Source organism: Nilaparvata lugens, chromosome 3 (genome assembly GCF_014356525.2).
Source record: "Nilaparvata lugens isolate BPH chromosome 3, ASM1435652v1, whole genome shotgun sequence".
NCBI lineage: Eukaryota > Metazoa > Arthropoda > Insecta > Hemiptera > Delphacidae > Nilaparvata > Nilaparvata lugens.
The window spans coordinates 33,037,545-33,053,008 of NC_052506.1; the positions used below are offsets into that span (position 1 = coordinate 33,037,545).

The 15,464-nt window shown below is 35.1% G+C and overlaps 1 protein-coding gene across 1 annotated transcript in view; it reads left to right on the forward strand.

The window, feature by feature from the left end:
* The window catches only part of LOC111052624 (serine/threonine-protein phosphatase rdgC), a 262,290-nt gene that overhangs the window by 97,186 nt on the left and 149,640 nt on the right, over window positions 1-15,464 (forward strand). Inside the window, 1 exon segment of the mRNA XM_039423565.1 lies at window positions 4,500-5,605. Coding sequence (XP_039279499.1) covers window positions 5,377-5,605 — 229 coding nt within the window. The 5' untranslated portion in view covers window positions 4,500-5,376.

Consider the following 15,464-nt stretch of genomic DNA (forward strand, 5'->3'; position numbering starts at 1 on the left):
TAGTTACACATTATACTAGATTGATAATTTATATAGTGTAGTTATTTGTAAATATAACTGAAGCGACATCAAATCCACTTCACATAGATCGGGGTTAATGTATCGTTTCATGGCTCTTAGTGCTGGGAAATGTCTTCAACTCACATGCCTACGCATCTTAGAGATCATATCACATATTTCAATAAAATCTTCATAAGATTTTTATCAAGACCCTAGTAGAGGACGACATGGGAATTTTGTGTGAATCGTATAATAGCGTTTAACCCCATTACGTGATTGCATCTTCCTCCATCTTCGTTTTTATTCCCTGTTATTCATATCGTATTCAAGGGTGGTGGATGTTGGATAGTATTTATTTTCAGGCTATATATGTTTTTGTGAGTATGATTTTCTCTATCCATGGAAAAGTGATCTAAAACAATTTCCATACAGATCGTTATTGCTTGTTAGCATCGATAAAAAGGAATTTCAGTCCATAATTCCTCTTCTCATGTACATGTTGAAGACCCTAGTTGTAAGAAAATACATAAATAGTTACATAGTCGTTGTGATTGACTAGGGAATAATTGATTAACAATAATATTCTGTCTGTACAAGATTCCTACTACTGCAAATATTAACAACAAGTGACAGCATTTAATTTGGATCTTTGTTTAATAATAATAATTGAATGGATTTTCATTCCTTTATAATAAAACATCAGTTTATTAGTTGGTCTATCAGTCCGCAAGAGATCCTATTAGACCTCCTATCAATAAAGACTTGAATATTTTTTATCATAGAGGTAGAGATCAGGAGATCCTAGGGTGATCAGGTTTTTTTCTAAATACTTAACAAAGGTTATCAAAGGCCTTCATTTCTACGTATTTACACTTATTTGTTATATTTATTTAGCATTAATTTCACATAATATATTATCTATCTAACATTGTAGTTTGTAAGTTTACAACTATAAAATGTGCAACAAACTGATATTATTGAGATCGACCTAGATATGAGATACATTACATTCTTCTTCCTCGCGTCCCTATGAGATTTCTGAATAGGACAATGACAAAATAGAACAATGACAGTGAGATATCCCCAGCGACGCTTGGCATGTGTCCAGGATTGCATCATCATGTATGTCTAGCATCAAGCCTGCTGCTCCATTCCATCTTTTTAAAAATATACAGTCGCTATGCGGCAGAGAGCACAACAATACAAGTCGATTAGTGTTTGAAGTTACGACTATTTAGTGCGACATTTCAATGCTGATGCTTTTCTGAAGATCCACTGTAATAAGAGCCAGACTTCCCTCTTCCACCCTCCCACCACCCGCCACCCTCAAAAGCAATATCAAGACCAACTTTAAATGAAAAGCAGAACAAGGCTAGATGTCTCTCTTTTCTGCCGTATCTTTTTTCCCCCTAAACGTTTTCTCTGTGTTATTCACAGTCTCCTTAATATTTCCATCCTCATCGAACGTTTTCATAGCATTTCTCTCTTTCTATCACAACATTATGTATCCTTTCCTATTTGACACTATCATCTTTGTTACATAGTCTTCTGAGCACGCATTTCTTATGTCTCAATTCACTTAGAGTTCGTAGATATCTTGTAACCCACTCTCCCTAATTACACATTTATTTTTGCCCTCCATTTCATATTAACTTTCATTCTTATCTTTATACTTTTGAACCTATTCCTTATCTAATTACTATTCACTTTCTGCCTCTGGTTTTCTTCAGCTTATTCAATGTTTGTTATTCTCTTTCCATTCCAGTAGATTTTATAAATAAAGATTGCAAACTCTTCTTTTCCACTCTCTTCTGCTCTTCTGTGCTCATGGTTCAATGACGAGAAAAATCTCGGTTCCCATAAGGCTGCTGCAATTACAAGCTTTTTCTTGTGACTGAACCATATTATGCTTGTATTATATTATGGAACAAATTTTTCAATTTTCACTGATTAGTGCAACGCATTTTTCTCATTTGATGGTTCCCACTCTCTTCCTTTTTATTTTTATTTAAATTGGATTATCTTTCTCAATATAATTGTTAAGATCATTATAAGAGTGAGAAAAAGTGGCAACTGAAATTTTTAAGTGGTCTAATAAGCGAGTTATGGGTTGTTGAATTGCTAAACTCCATTCTTCTTTCCAGATCATAAACGGTTTCGAATTTTCCAATTTTCCATTGGAGTTTTTTTAATACATTCAGTATATTGGCTTTGTTCTAATATGCGTTTTTTCGCGATTAATGCCAAAATAAACAAGTTATCGAATTTACAAAAAATGTTACTTCTTATTTATGAACGATATGGGGAATAAAATGTTTTATTTTGAAAAGATACATTTTTCGAATTTTCAAGAGAAGTTCTAATAATATAATCGAACCCGTTTATGATCTGGAAAGAAAACGGAATCTGGAAAGTTAGCACTTCAACAACCCATAACTCGCTAATTAGACCACTTGAATATTTCAGTTGCCACTTTTTCTCACTCTTATAATGATCTTAACAATTATATTGAAAAATATTATCCAATTCAAATGACAAAGAAAGTGCACCGAACAGCCTTGAATTATGTTGCTACTTTACTTCTAAATCTCAAAACTTCAACTCACTCTTCTTCCCTTTCCACATTGTTATTCAGTGAAAATATATTTATCGCAGAATAACAGGTAAACCGTGCTCCACAAGGGTCCAATTGAAAACTTGACAAACTGAAATTTTGACCTACTTAAATATTGAAGAATTTAAAAGAGGCCTATAACCATCCTCGGTAAATTAAGAATAATTTAGGAATAATTTAATATTAGATTATACTGACATGTCACCTGTCATTTGAGTGAAACTCAAATTTTGACGTTTTTGTGATAATTGTGAATAAATAAATAAATTAAGAATCTATATGCAAAATTTGAAATTTTATCAATCAGTCGTGATGATGCGTCATTCGTTAATTTCCTATCTGTTCGTGTTAAAGTCAATTATTTTTCTTGTTATAAATTATATTATAGTTTATTCTCCAGTAGAACTGAATATTACTTTCGTTTCTCATTAATCGTTTCTAAATTTGATTTCCCACATGTTCGTTATTAGAAACTAACCATCAATTTCAACCTCTGTATTCACTCATCTTTTATGCATACATTCTTTTCTTAACTTACTATATTCAGCTCCCACTCAATATTGATCCAATATACTTGCAATAATTTATTCTCCTATCATTTTATTATCTTCTTTATCATTCATTGTCTTCTAAAAAATTCAATTCACTCACATGGTCCAAGGTCTAATTCTTCATCTTTCTCTAATTTCACTCTTCTTTTGGTTTTCTTCATCTGCTATTTTCTTCGTTCCGAATTGTTTCTCTCTCACTTTTCTCTTCAAGTCTTCTTCTCTCATCTCCCTTCCATCTCTCATACACATTTTCAGTACCAGCATCTTACTTAGTATTTCTATCTTAGCTTTAGCAGTGCTGTAGTAGTATTTCCATATAAGCTTTTTCTCTCTTCAAGCCTAAGTGACCCTTTTGAAGACTAAAACACAAACAAATCCTTTCTCTAATTGATTTCGTTTCTTTCTTCCACTCCACTCTGGAAGTCTCTATTTCCTTCTATGTTTTCTCTTACTCTTTTGTCTTGCCGTTTTTGTTTTCCATTCCTTTTCCCTCTACCCCTCTACCCAGAAGAACCTTCCACATTATTAATTCATTTCATTTGCCAATGCTGAACTATGAGAAAATATTTAGCACTAAGAATTTATTAGATTCTCTAGACGTTTGGTTCAGCTACTAGAAAAACTACTTGGAAATATTTAACCGGATAATTTTATGTAAAGAGGATGGAAACGGAATAAAAGCACTATGATTTGAAGTTTTAATTCAATTCAAAGCAATATTTCAATCTGGAGATGAATATTATATCCATTCCTGGGGTGAAAGTGACTTTTTTGTACAATAAATTGGAGATTTTATTCCTTCAACACGATAATTCAATCTCGAGGCGAATTTTGTATCAAGCTCTTGAGAAAAAGTGAATTTTTAATTCATTGTGGAGAAAATGCTCTTCACTAAGGATAAGTTATAAGTGCAATTTCGATTGGCTGAAATGTTATACTTTAATGAGATACTTTTGATGGATTTTTTTCATTTCTCTATCCAATTGTGTTCAGTATCTTAACTCGACAGTCATGTACAGTATTGGAGAAGAAGAACATAGCTCTGAGCTAGAATGGCTCTGAATGAATATTAGATTTACGTCAATGATTAAAGTTATGTACCCGTGCTCTTTTGCTTGAAGAAATAAAATCCTTTATAAAACGAGAAACCCTAATTTATTATTGAGGGAGTTTGAATAGCAATCAATCCAATTATTTCACTTGGAATGCTCACAAGTAGTATATCATGTTAACAATACATTTCTTATAACAACGTCGTGATGTAAATAGACAATTTATTATGTAATCTATTCAAAACTCAAATTATTAATCAATAATATTCTTGTTTGTTACAGAATACCTAACCAATCAGCAACGTGCAGCAACTGATTTGGTGGGGGATTCCTACCAATTTTGCACTTCTCCTTTGCCCTCTACTATTTCCCATCCTTCAATTTTCTTGCCTTCCCCTTGCTTCACCCCCTACCACTCTTACCTATTCATACGTCTCCTCTTTCTTCTTTAATTTTTTCTACCTTCTTCTTCTTTCTAAATTCTCTCTCACACTATCACTTCCGTTGTCTTCCTTCTCAACCCACATCATCATATAACTTTCCACAACTATTTCGCATTCACTTCTTATCCTCCTCATCCGAATGTCACTGATATTGCTACCACTTCTAAATTTCTAAATTGTTTTCCACAACTACTAACTGATCTTCCTCAATCCACTTACCATATACTTCCTGAAGTTCTGTTCAGATTCCCTTCCAACATCTATCACTTTTTGTGATTCCCAGGTTTCCAGTTCACATGCCTTTTCACCGTTGCTGTCTGCTCTCCAATCCAACCTCAATTCTTTGAAAATATAGAATTCTGAACTATCAAATTTTTCCTAAGTTCATTCTTCCTTCTCCTGTCTTACCTCTTCTTTAATTTATTCCCAATTCCTTCCTCTCAATCATCACCTTGTAAATTCCGGTTTTTGCATTAGACTCAAGCTCCGTTCTTCACTTCTTTCTCTTTACTAAATATTGTTCTTTCCTTGTATCTCCTTCCCATATACCTTTATTCCTATTTTATCAATTCTCTCCTGAAGATTGTTCAACCTCTTTAATGCTTCTTCCCTCTTTCTCCTAGAATCTATCGTCAACTTTACAGTACTCTGACCTCCTGCTTGTCACTGAAGATGCAGCTGTCTGCACTGGTCTTATCAGCTGCAGCTGCAATGTGATGCTGAGGTGCAGCGGCGGCAGCTGCAAGGGGGGCGGGGGCGACTCATCCTCCTCCGACACCACTTCAACCAGCACATCAGCTGATCAGGAGGCGGCGATGACGTCATCACACCAGGTGCAGCGTCATCATGGCGGTGTGGCCGCGTTTCTGGCCGCCTTCTCGCCGAGGAACCTCTTCAGGCAGTTCAAGAAGGCGCCCGAGTTCACCATGCCTAAGGCTGAGCGAAGTGAGTAATTCAAAGCATTATAATTCTATATTGATCTCTGAAAGATGATGTCGATCATTGTCAAGAAATTAAGAATCACAAGCTAGTACAAATTCACAGGCAACTAACATGATTAACATGATTTGATCCATTAAAAACAAAATTAGATATTGGAACAGATTTAATTGCATCAACTTCACTCATAATAATTACAATCATTTCAAATTTGTGGGATATTGGGTACGCACTTTGCGTACAGACTTATGCGCCACGAGCACACGCATTTCGATTTTCATCAGCTGATGTTCAGCTCATTATATATGCATTTGTATAGGAATAGTGAGACAGATAAGCATAGCTCAATAAGCATAGCACAATAAGCATAGCATCAGCTGATGGAAACCTAAATGCACATAAGTTTGTGCTCACCTTCAGGGAACATGATGCTGATTTTATCTTGTTGCCATCTGCTACTTGAATTTAGTATGAAGTAATCCAACTCTTCAATCAATGGTTAGTCGATAGTTCTATTGTAGTACTTGCCTTTTTACTGCTATTGGTCGTTATTTACTGCTCCAAGTTAAAATATCTTATCAGCGTATTCTATAGATTAAATAAACTTAAAGACATAGAGATTATTAGAAAAATATACTTTGCATATGCACACTCCCTCTTCCAATATATTATTGAAGCTTGGGGTGCAGCCTACAACACTCACTGTAAAAAATTGTTCAATCTACAAAAAGCATATTATAAGAGCCGCCTTAGGGAGACCTAGACTATATCCCAGCAGACTCATATTCAATGAATTGAAAGTACACACACTGCGACAGACCTATGCGAGAAACATAATCCTATCCATCAATAAAAATAAAGATCAATTTACAATCCACACTACACCATATAATATACGTCTATCTGGAACAAATATGTACAATGTTGACAGGACAGTTTTATCAGTAAATCGCCATCAAATGTTCTATTATAGCAAAAAATCCTCATCAACAAAATACCAACGTCCTTTATTATCAATAGAATCACTAAAACCAAAGCTAAGGAATTAGATAAGTGGGTTCAAGAAATGATTTTCTTCGACTTAGGAATATAAATAAAAAATTTTTACCTCCATTACTTCTAGCCATATGGACCACCTCATTGTTACTTTTACTTCATTCGATCAAAACAGATTCCATCTTTACCTATTTATTACTTCTCTTTTAATAGCCTATAGGATTAGATTATCATTATGACTATTATTACTACATTTATTATGATCATTATATTACATTATTTCACTGAAATCGGGACTATTCACTAGATATGAGTTTTCTACAACGAAAATCAATTATTGTTCAATATATTATAATATATTATACCCGAATAAATTCAATAATAATGTATTTTGTTTGGTAATTATATTATTGTCTTACAAATATCTGCATAATTTATATCGGCTAGCGCACAAGTTCTTAACTTATGCTAGTCGAGCCACGAATTGATAAAAAAGCTTGATGTTTTGCTTTCTCTATTTACTAATTTGATTGACATTTGTGTTTTATTACAGAAATATTATTTTCAAAGTCAAATTGTATTTAGAGGACAATTCATATAATTGTAATGTATTTTATGGCAAATAAATTGATTTTGATTTTGATTGAATAAATTTTATGGTCGATTATTGATGACAAATTATATTTGTCTCATCCCAAAAAAATGACTTTTCCAACCGTGGACACCCAAATCTTTTTTGTTTCTATAAATTCAAATCGGAGGTTAATATTTTGTTCTATCTCTTAAAGTAAGTGTGCACTATTTCTCTGCAGTAGCTTGGATTTCATTTGTAAATGATTTTCAAATTAAACTTTCAATTTCACACTAAATAACTACACTGGTGAATTATTATAAAAAATAGAATCTATTATCGGATTCTGTTTTCTTGATTATAGATAATTCTACATTGTAAGATATTTATCGAACCTACTTATATTATTGATTGAGATTGAATACTTTTTAATTGAAATTGTCTATTGATTGTTCTTTTTTATTGGAATCGAATCAATTGACGATTTGTCTTTTATGATTAGATTCAACTGAATTCCCCGTCTTCACATTCTGTTTCTGGTCCTACCCATGAAAATACGAATGGACCAAGTCCTGGGAATGTCATCACAATGAATCTAATTCCAATATTCTTCGTGTTGAGCGATATTAAGCGCTCACATTTTCTGTCGTTAGGTAGTTCTAAGCTTTTGATGTGATGCAATTTATTTTCTACTGTGTACAATTCATCCCCAGCTGACATGACAATGTGGGGCTTACAACTCTTCCACCACCTCCTACCTCTCCTAATCATTCTACTCTGCGGCCACCTTCACTCTCTCTCCTTCCACCACCCTCATCCCCTGCATAACCTTCTCTTCGTCGACCACCACCCACTCTTTCATTCTCTGTCTTTCATTCTCTATTTCTCCTCCACTTCCCACTCCTCATCCTCCTCCTCAACCCTCCCACCAACCTTCCTCCTATCAATCGTTCAGTTCCTTATCCCTCCCCATATTCCTCATCACCACCACAATATCTCAACGCTTTATTCTCATCTTATCCCATCCATTCTGTCCTCTTCTTATATCATATTCTTCCCTTTCCTTCCACTATTCCAACATCCTCTTTTTCTTTCCCGGGAACTATTACTACTCCTTCGATTCACATCTTTTGTTCCAGTTCTTCCTATCCCCCTTTTCCACTTTCTATGCCTTTCCTTCCCAAGTTTTCTTTCTATATTCCACTCCACCTCCTTTTCTCTCATCCTATTTTAACATTTTCATTTCAAATTCTTTGAAATTCTACCTTCCAATAATTCCCCAACAATCCCACTCAACCTTTTTACTATGATAATCATGTTTCTACGTTTTTCTTTTCCCCATTCTTTTCTGTTTTTCTGTCACCTCTTCTCTGTTTCTAACTTTCTTTTTTGTCATTCTTTCTCAAAATACGGAAATCATTGCTAGTATTCTCTTCCTCTATTCCTGAATTTTTCTCCTCTTTTCTTTTTTTCCTCTCTTTCTCTTCTCCCATTTCATACTTTCTACCCTCTTCGGCATTAATAACTCATACTCCCTTGTAATCCCCTCCCCTAAAGCCGGCATCAGTCATTCGTATAATCCGTTGCTCGCTTTGTCGCAGCCCAGGTCCGAACTTTTTATCGCATGTTTTTTCAACAATAAAATCCCTTGTCAAAACAAATCGTACACGAATTTGCTGTGTGAAAACTGAGTGACAGACATTAATATTCAACACCAAACTGCGACAAAGCCAATAAAATTCCAAACACCGGTTTGACATAAATATGACGTTGCATTGATTGAAATCTGGAATAATAGCATGAGAATGAATGAGGTGGAATGAGAATAGGCCTATAGTTTAGAATTGTTTGCTATCGCATAAGTTTTGTGGAAGCGTGAAATAATGGAAGGTTGATCGATATAATCTGATAGAGTTCGTCTGATTCAATATTAATCATGAACATAACACATTATACATCGAGTGATTTGACTGGCTAGGGGTAATGTTTCAGTGCCTCTCACAAGTCGTGATCATGATCAGGATCATGATGGATGAAACACCTTGAACATTAAATAATAGTGATACATTGGAATATGCAGGCCTCCATGATATTTTTAGCCTAATTATAAAAGTAGAAGAAATCTCGTTAAAATTGTCTCTGAGAGACAATTTCATGATAGACATTCTCATGAAATTCAAGGAAGAAGTTTATAAAGAGAAAAAAGTTCTTATCGGTATTATAAGATTATAAGTAACCGTGTAACTCATGACTCCTTGAAGGTACAGACTTGGGAATGGTATCAATCTCTTTATAATGATGTGTAGAAAGATAATATCTATGATGGCGATCTCAAAAATGTTTGTCACCATGAAAAAAACAAGATGGCGGCAAAAATATGTCGATTTTCAAGAAATCGTCTGTAATTCTAATAATGTCGAGGATATCGGATCAATTCAGCCATCTGGAAGCTCCAAAATAATCATACTACAATATCCGAAAGATTTATCCAATTCCACCAACTTTTACTATGGTGAATATAACTTCAAACTCTTTGAGTTTGTTATTCGCCCGGACTTATTTAGTCGCCTGGAGTAATAATAGTGAAATAGAAAACGCTGTACTTGAATGGACTATAACCGTAGTTTTCACGTGGAATATAATATATATGTATTGGCCCAGTGATATGGTCTCAGTAGCTGCATTAGTATTTCAAAAGTCGTTTAATAATTATTATATCATAGGGTTACACAAGATTATTATGAAAATCTAGTTCCCTATAAGACTCAAATAGCACTCATAGTGTTAAGTCTCAATAGACTCATAGTGGTAGTAGAAGAAGTGGGTGGTATTGGATTAGTAGTAGTAGATGCAAATTGTAATATAAAGTGCAGTAGCTATAAGTGTAGTATTTTCAAAGTTGGAAAAACTAGTGTATGAAGTAGTTTCCAATCAAAACTATCATCAACAGAATCTCTCTAATCCTTCCCTGGGAGGGCAGCTTTACTTTGAGAAGTACTTATGAAGTTAGTGGTAGTTCACAGATTCCTGCTAGACCGCCTTCCTTGCAAATTACCCCATTAATCTGAGGTCTCCAACTGTTTACCTTTAGAAACCCTTTCTATTACTTCCGGTCTCACTCCCATATCTTCCTCCTGTACTTCCTCTATCTTCCATTCATCCTCACTGTTTCCTCAATACTCATACTCCTTTGTTCTTCTTCCCCTTTTTGCTCTTCGTATCCTTAAGTACAATATCCTTAAGTACAAATTTACTCTCGTCGTCGTCGTCGTCGTCGTCGTCTTGTTACAGGGGTAGGCATTAATACCTGTTCCGCCTTCAAACATTCTCCCACCTTTTTCTTGGTCTGCCAATACTTCTCCTCCCTTCTGGCTTGTAAGCAATGACAGCTTTGGGGATTCTTCCGTTTCCCATTCTCTCAACGTGTTCTCTCCACTGCTTTCGATTCTCGTCAACTCGTTGAGGTATAGAGATCACATTGAGCTCTCTACGGGTATCAATATTATAAAGCCTGTCCTCTCTGGTGCATCCCTTCATTGACCTTAATAATCTCATTTCGGCCGCCTGTGACCTGCTTCACTCCCTTCTCTTTGGTACCCAGGTTTCAGAGCCATACAAAAGTGTAGGGACGGCCATTACTTTATAAAATTTGAGATATAATCTTTATAATCTTTTCGGGCTTTATTTTTGGGAGTTCTGTTGATAGTTTCGCATATGTACTGGAATCTGTTAATTTTTGCATTCAAGTCATGGTCTTCCTCGTATGTAATATCACATCCCAAATATTTGAAATGTGATACCTGTTCCAGTATTCTGTTGTTGAGAACTATTTTAGAACGTATCGGAGACTTCCCCAGAAATGCCATCACTTTTGTCTTGTGCAAGGAAATCTTCATATTATATTCTGAGCTCAGGAGATGGAGTTGGTATATTGCTCTTTGCATATCGTCCTCTGATTCCTGCAATACCACTTGATCATCTGCAAACCATAATGAATTGACAGCAATATTGTGTGTTAGCTGTATACCTGGGTGAATTTTTTGCTTCCACTTCCTACAAAGGTCGTCCGCATAAAAATATTGAAGAGAGTTGGTGAGAGAGGACAACCCTGTCTCAAACCAACATTGATAACAATTTCCTCTGACTGGAGCCTGAGCAGTCTAGGATTATTTTTGTCTCGCTGTACAAACTCTTGACGACTTAGACTAAATGAACTGGGAAACCTCGTTGGATTAACTTATCTAACAATAATTGACGATTGACTTTATCAAACGCTTTTTCGTAGTCCATGGATGCAAGGTGTGTCTCTAAATTGAATTCCACTCTTTTTGCTATGATCTGTTTCAATGAGAAAACATCGTCCATACATGATCGGCCCTTTCTGAAACCAGCCTGCTCCTCTAATAGAAGTACATCAGAGATTTTCCGAAGTCTATTGTTCAGAACTCTGCTGTACAATTTATAGACATTGCTCAACAAGCATATACCTCTATAATTATTTGGGTCTTTTCTGCTTCCCTTCCTGAATAGAGATATTACTAAAGCTTTTCTCCACTCCTCAGGCACATAGCGTGATGTCCAGCACATGTTGAATAAATGAAGCAGTCGAAATTTCAATAATGTTCCGCCATATTTTAAAAGCTCCATTATTATTTAGCAGATCTACCCCAGTTGCCTTCCTATTTTTTGTTTGATTGAGGGCTTCTTCCAACTCATCAATGCTTATGAGATCAACATCACTCACTGGATACATCCGCTGGTCAATACTTTCCATGACTGGCAAATCTTGGTCATACCACAGTTCTTTGTAGTGTTCAATCCATTCATGTTTGCTCACATTTTTCATCTCAGCCATTTCTTTGATCGTACTATTGAGGTGTCTCATCCATTTGTAAGCAACTTCCTGCCTGCCATGAAGGTCATCCTCTATTCCTGAGATGAATCTGTCCCATGAATCTTCATGTGCTTTCCTAACAGTTGTTTTCGCTATATTTACGTTTGAGCCGATAATTTTCTTTTGTGTGGTCTGTTGGTGACTGAAGGAGTTCCTTGTATGCTTTTTTCTTGTCTGCAATAGCTTGAGAAATCTCGTCGTTCCAAATTTTCAAACCTTTTCGTCTTTTAACAATTTTTTTCGTGCCAAGTGTTTCATGGGCTACTTCTTTGATAGTGTCTTTGATGTTTTTCCATTCGCCTTCAATTTATTCTCGTTTCAATGCAAATATTTTTTTATTACTCGAAAACTCTTCACACTCCTTTTTTCTCTTATGCTTTTCATCTCAAGCTCTTTCTTTATAACTATTTTTATTATCGTTCCTCTATCTCTTCCCATCCCCTCTTCCACTTTTGCCTGTTTCAGTATTTTGTATATTAATAATCCTCTCACAATATTATCACTCTCCTATTTATTTTCTGTCTTCTCTCGGAATTAGTTTTTTATTTTTTTTCTTCCCTCTTCTCCTAGCTATGTATCATTTGAATACTCACTCTCTTCTCGTCTACTCTATTGCGTATTCAGTCTAGAACTACTTATCAATTCAAATTTGATTCATTATACTCTCACTCACCTTTCAATTTATCATTCTCTCAACCATATACTGTATTTTATTATACTATATCAATCATTCTCTGTATTATCAATTTTTTCTTTCACTGCCTTTCCCCAAGTCAGCATCTCTGTTCTTACAAACTGTTGAAGTACTTTCACTTTCTGTTCTACTTCTATGTTTTTCTTTCTGAATAGTTCTCCTCTTCCACTCTACAAACACTATTACTGTATCTAATTCTATCAACTAATCCTCTCTCTTCTTCTCCCCACACTTTCTCACTCTCTCTTTTAATATTTCTCTCTTCATCTTTGAATTTTTCTCTCTCTCTTTCTCTTTTATAATTTTACTCCCCATCCACGCTTTTCTATCCAACGCTTTTCTAGGTTCCTCTTTATTCTTCTCATTTATTTTTTTCCTCTTGTTTTTTCTCTCTAACCCTTTTTTTCTATTCGTCCACACCAGCAACCCCTGTTTTCTTTGTATTGAAACGGAACCTCACAACGAGCTAGATAAGCGGCTAACCTCGTATTTTTCCAACACAGCTCACTGCCACTGTGCTACCACTGCCGACCGGCCACAGACTATAATGAGATTTCAACTCCCTAATAGGATTGAATCTTTGCACGCCGATTCGTTCCTCCTTTCCACGACTAAGATACACACCCTCACAAATCCCTTCTCACTTCATTTCCTTTCTCTTTCTGCTCATCAATATTATGTTTCTCTGTGTTTCACTCTTGTTTTTAACGTTCTTCCTACTTTTCTGAACTCATTATTGTTCCTCTAGCTCCATTACCCTATTCCAATGTTTATTCCCTGTTTCTATTCGGTTTGCTCCTGTGTTCTCATGTTTTCATAATTGTTTTTTACCGCATTGTTTTCTTCCTTTTTTTGTAGTTACTTCAGATTTTGCTTGATTTTCTCCTCTCCCAATTTTAATGGGTTTTACTCGTTTTTCTCTTTTCTATTTGGGTTGCTCTTGTGTTCTCATGTTTTCATCGTTGTTTTTTCACCGCAGTATTTTCTTTCCCTTTCTTGTATTTCCTTAATTCCTTAAATTTCGCTTGATTTCTTTATCTCCTTTGTTCTAGTTCTATCTCAAGTGTCAAGTTTCCCTCCTCCTACTCATAATACGCTCGTTCTCCTTCACACCTTTTGGCATCAATATTATCCGTCTGCTCTTTCCAGTAAATCCTTTCTCCTTTCTCCATCACCAATGTCTCATATCGCTCCTCTTCTACTCTTCTCTCCCTTTTCCACTCATCTTCTACCCTCTCATCTTCTAATTTTCATTCCTGATTCTACGAAATCTAACCCAAGTTTTCAGCAATGGATTTTGTTCGGTTTGGAAGGGACCTGAATTTTCTTGAAGGATAATTTACATTCCTTTTTACTGCTCAATTCTGATGATAAGGGAATTCTGTTCTACATGTCGCAGTTTATCACAAATCATAGGGGCGATCTTAATAGTATATTTCGCACCTAGGGCCGAAAATGAGACTTTTCCGGCTCGAAATCGGTTTTCAAGTCCGAGGCCGTAGGCCGAAAAAAAGTTTAAAAGTCTAGACTTTTTATTCTTCCAAATGACAATAAGATGATATTATTATAAATGTTTTGATTCTTGAATAATAAACACAGATAATGAAAAGTTTTTTGATCAGCTGTTTTAGCACACTTGGAATTTGGCCAATCTGAATGACAACGTCAACAATGCTTGTTGTCGTTGACTTCGGAAGTTTAGGTTAGAAGTTCTATCCTACTCTGAAAATAGAATTTGAATAGTTTATAATATATATATATCTTATCTGTATTTCATTCATCCAAATAAAATGATAGTATCTTATTGCAGAATACTTATTCAATTCTAGAAGCATAAACTGATTCCGTTTCATTAACCATTTTGTAAACACGTTCACATCAAATCAGAATCAGCTGACTTCAAGGTTACTTTACAGCCCTAGGGCCGTATAACTTTTACCGGCCTGGTCAGAAAACAATCATTTTCGGCCTCCATATGACGCACGAAAACCAGCTCATTACATCCAAGTGGGGCGAATAGTATATTTCGCACCTAGGGTCGAAAATGTACGTTTTCCGGCTCGAGATCGCGGTTTTCAAGTTCGAGACGAAGTCGAGAACTTGAAGCGTTCGAGAGCCGGAAAAACATTTTTGCCCGTGTTGCGAACGCTATTTTTCGCCACACCAAAAAAAAAACTTCCCAATATTTATAAGAAATTGAAAAATTAATAAAATTCAAACAGCCTATTTTGATAGTTTGAATCTTGGTTATGACAACTTTTACTGTCAATTAATTTCAATATTACTAATTAATAATTTACAATAGTGACCATATTTTTATACTATTAATATTTCGAATAATTGTTTGAATTTTTATAGCTCGCGCTTTGCGCCCGGTGCAATATCTCATGGATAGATGGATGAATAGAATTTTCATTACTATTTTGAAATAATGTGATGAAAAATTAATATAATTGCATATTTCACAGTTTTGTCTCAAAATATATCTAAAAAATTGATTGAAATTTAAATTATGGTAACTAATATAAAAAATAGCTAATAAAAGTCGAAATTCATCGACAAAAAAAATGTCATTGACCGAGATTCGAACCTAGATCGTGTTTGTTATTCACTGAGCTGAGTTCAGTTGTATTACGCCTTTACGCTCTCGGCTATTGGGTATTGTTGAAGGAAGAGGCCTGACTGATAACTCTTAGCATACACGTAATAC